The sequence below is a fragment of the Arachis ipaensis genome, chromosome B02 (assembly GCF_000816755.2).
Source record: "Arachis ipaensis cultivar K30076 chromosome B02, Araip1.1, whole genome shotgun sequence".
NCBI classification, from domain to species: domain Eukaryota; kingdom Viridiplantae; phylum Streptophyta; class Magnoliopsida; order Fabales; family Fabaceae; genus Arachis; species Arachis ipaensis.
In genome coordinates, this window is record NC_029786.2 from 9,019,257 (window position 1) to 9,022,306 (window position 3,050).

The 3,050-nt window shown below is 26.6% G+C and overlaps 1 protein-coding gene across 3 annotated transcripts in view; it reads right to left on the reverse strand.

The window, feature by feature from the left end:
- Nucleotides 156–3,050, reverse strand: part of LOC107624811 (WAT1-related protein At4g30420) — a 4,825-nt gene continuing 1,930 nt past the window's right edge. For 2 of the 3 annotated variants that reach the window (XM_021115369.1, XM_016327270.2), the window contains 4 exons: nt 2,700–2,943; nt 2,044–2,202; nt 1,780–1,931; nt 156–514 (listed from right to left, as the gene is read on the reverse strand). In XM_021115369.1, the coding sequence (XP_020971028.1) occupies nt 292–514; nt 1,780–1,931; nt 2,044–2,202; nt 2,700–2,943 (778 nt within the window). In that variant the 3' untranslated portion in view covers nt 156–291. The remainder of the gene's footprint in view (nt 515–1,779; nt 1,932–2,043; nt 2,203–2,699; nt 2,944–3,050) is intronic. The other variant, XM_016327271.2, reaches the window with a different exon arrangement.

Consider the following 3,050-nt stretch of genomic DNA (forward strand, 5'->3'; position numbering starts at 1 on the left):
CTTTTTATAATATAAAATATTTTTAATCTGCATTAATTATTTTATAAAAAAATAAAAAAATATACACATAAAATATAGAAAGAATATTGCATCTAATAATTATTTTTGTTATGTTAAGGATACTACGAAATGATAAAGGAATGAGTATTGATAGGAGGAGGTAAAATTTCAGGTCGAATTTCTCCATAAAAAAGTTCAATTTACCAATTATATATATAATCAGTTAAAATCCAAAAGAAACTTTATTTCTTCATCACTACAATGTAATACATGAAGAATATCAGCTTAATTTCAAGAATGTGAAGGAGAGTTGGAGGAGAGAAGGGGTTCTTCAAAATCAGTTGATTCAATATTATTATTATTGTTATTATTTTTTATTATGTGGATCTTCACTTCCTCTTCTGCTGGTGTTATTGGATCGATCGTCACATTATCATCATTTTCAGCTACTTCTTCAGCCTTACCCCACAGCACAATGTACAAGCCAATAATAACTCCAATTGCGCCTATCAAGCTATGAATTAATTCAACATATAAATGATGAACTTCAGTCTCATGTCATCAAATCAAATGTGTAACAAATAAATGAAGGGAACGAATATTTTTATTTTTATTTTTATTTTTATTTTAATAATGTCATTTTTTTTAAGTATGANNNTGCCGAATGATATTATCAAACAATAATACTAAGATTCTAAGAAGACAATAAAAAAATCAGTTTAATTAATTTGAATTTATCTTATTTAACATTTATTAATTCTAGTGATAATTAATAAATGATAAATAAAATAATTTTAAACTATTTTTTGCTAATATTTTTTTGTTATTAAACATTTTCGATTATTAAAACAGTAAGCTAGAGAGACAATAAAAAGTCAGCCCAAACTTACTTGATTAGTATTTATTAATTTTAGCGATAATTAATGAATGATAAATAAAATAAGTTTGAGCTGTTTTTTGCTAATATTTTTTTGTTATTGAACATTTTCGATGATCAAACAGTAACGTTAGAGAGACGATAAAAAATTAACTCAAACTTACTTTATTAGCATTCATTAATTCTAGCGACAATTAATAATAAATAAAATAAGTTTGGGTTGCTTTTTGCTAATATTTTTTTGTTACTAAATATTTTTTATTATCAAACAGTAATATTACAGAGACAAAAAAAAATAAGCTCAAACTTACTTCATTAGCATTCATTAATTTCAAGAACAATTAATAAATACTAAATAAAATAAATTTTAACTGTTTTTTATTAATATCTTTTTGTTATCAAATATTTTGGTTATAAAAAATAAAAAAAGCAATATGGTACATATTTATAATGTGGGCACTTTAATAAAGACACTAAAAATGTCTTTTTTTTTAAATGTTCACACATGTCATGTTATTATTGGACATCCTTATTAAACCGGTTAATAATTTATTTTTTTATTATAAATCAGAATAAAATCGGTTTATTATAGCAACAATAATAAATCCAATTATCTGCATTATAATTATTAGATCCGATTTGATCCGATCAAATTATACCATCTAAACCGAATATCTTTAAATTTTTTGATAAAAAGACAATTATGTCTCTGACTTTTTGTTTTTCGAACATTTAAATCCCTAAAAATTTAAAAATACAATTAAATCCCTAAAAAAAATTAGATTTATTGTTATTGTTATAAAAAAATTAGTTTTATTCTAATTTGTTAAGAAATCCAAAAATAATAGTTTTTTTTTTACGCATCTTTATGAGAGCATCTCCCCTTATAATCTTTTACGTACCTTCCAGTGTATAGGGTCTCGTGAAGCATTATGGCTGCGAATATGGTGGTAATGACAGTGTACAAGGGAGTGAACATTGCAGAGAAGAGAGGACCTCTTCTTGAGATGCACCATGCTTGCACAAAGAATGATACTGCAGATCCCATAACTCCCTATATATATGATCATGATCATGATCATGAGTTAATTAGCTATATATCAGAATTAATTAACATTATTTATGATGAATTTGAAGATGATGCATTTATTATATGCATGTCTTACTGCATATACAGTGGAAGCAAATTCAAGAAGAGTGTGAAACTTCCAAGCTGCAGGGTGTGGCTCCAGGAATAGTGTGACTGCTCCTGATTGTAATGCTGCCATCAAACACATCCATGCTGATAGAGACAAGTGATTCGGGTGGCTTGCAGATGCTGGAACCTGTAATGTATTAAAGACTAGTTGAATTTAAGCATGAATTACACTCATGTTTATTATATATAGCAGAGAAAAGGTATTGGGAATCAACAATTTTTTGGCCAATAATGAATATTAAAAAGAAATATTCAATGATAAAAATAATAGAATATCTAAAACTCAAGTAGAAAGAATATTTGGGAGTGAAATACAGTAAAACTAATTTAAAGTTTAGAATTTATAATTTAGAATTTAAAAATTATAAATTAGGATTTAAAATTTAAGTTTAAGATTTAGAATTTAAGGTGAGTAGTAATAGCCCACCACAAGAACATGAAAGAGAGGATGGATGGTAATTGGTGGTGAGTGGGTGAAATTATTGTATAAAAAAAAAAAGAAAAGAATTGAATAAAAGTAAAGGAGTAGTTTAAATAAGTTTATAACTGCAAGTGAAAATCTAATCCTAAATAAATAAATCAACTCAAATCTTAAATTTAAATTTGATGGATCAAATACTATACCTGCAAAATCAGCCAAAGTGACCAGCAAAAACTGCTTCCAAAGAGAAAGAGACAACCCAGAAACCAATTGTTGTCAGGACCACCTAAACCTATGAGAAGTGAATTTGATGGTGGAAGCTTTTGTGAATTATTGAGTAGCTTTGGACCCTTCAACAATGCCATGGACACTGCTCCACTTACACACGTCACTGTCCCTACTATTTTTGCTATGCCTCTCCAGCTTCCAATATTTACTCTCTCCATTCTATTAAAAAATGTATTCATGAAGTCCTTAGATGATTTTACAAATTTGACTAAATTATTATTTAATTATTTTTAATTATCAACTTAATAAGAAAATAACTGTAAATG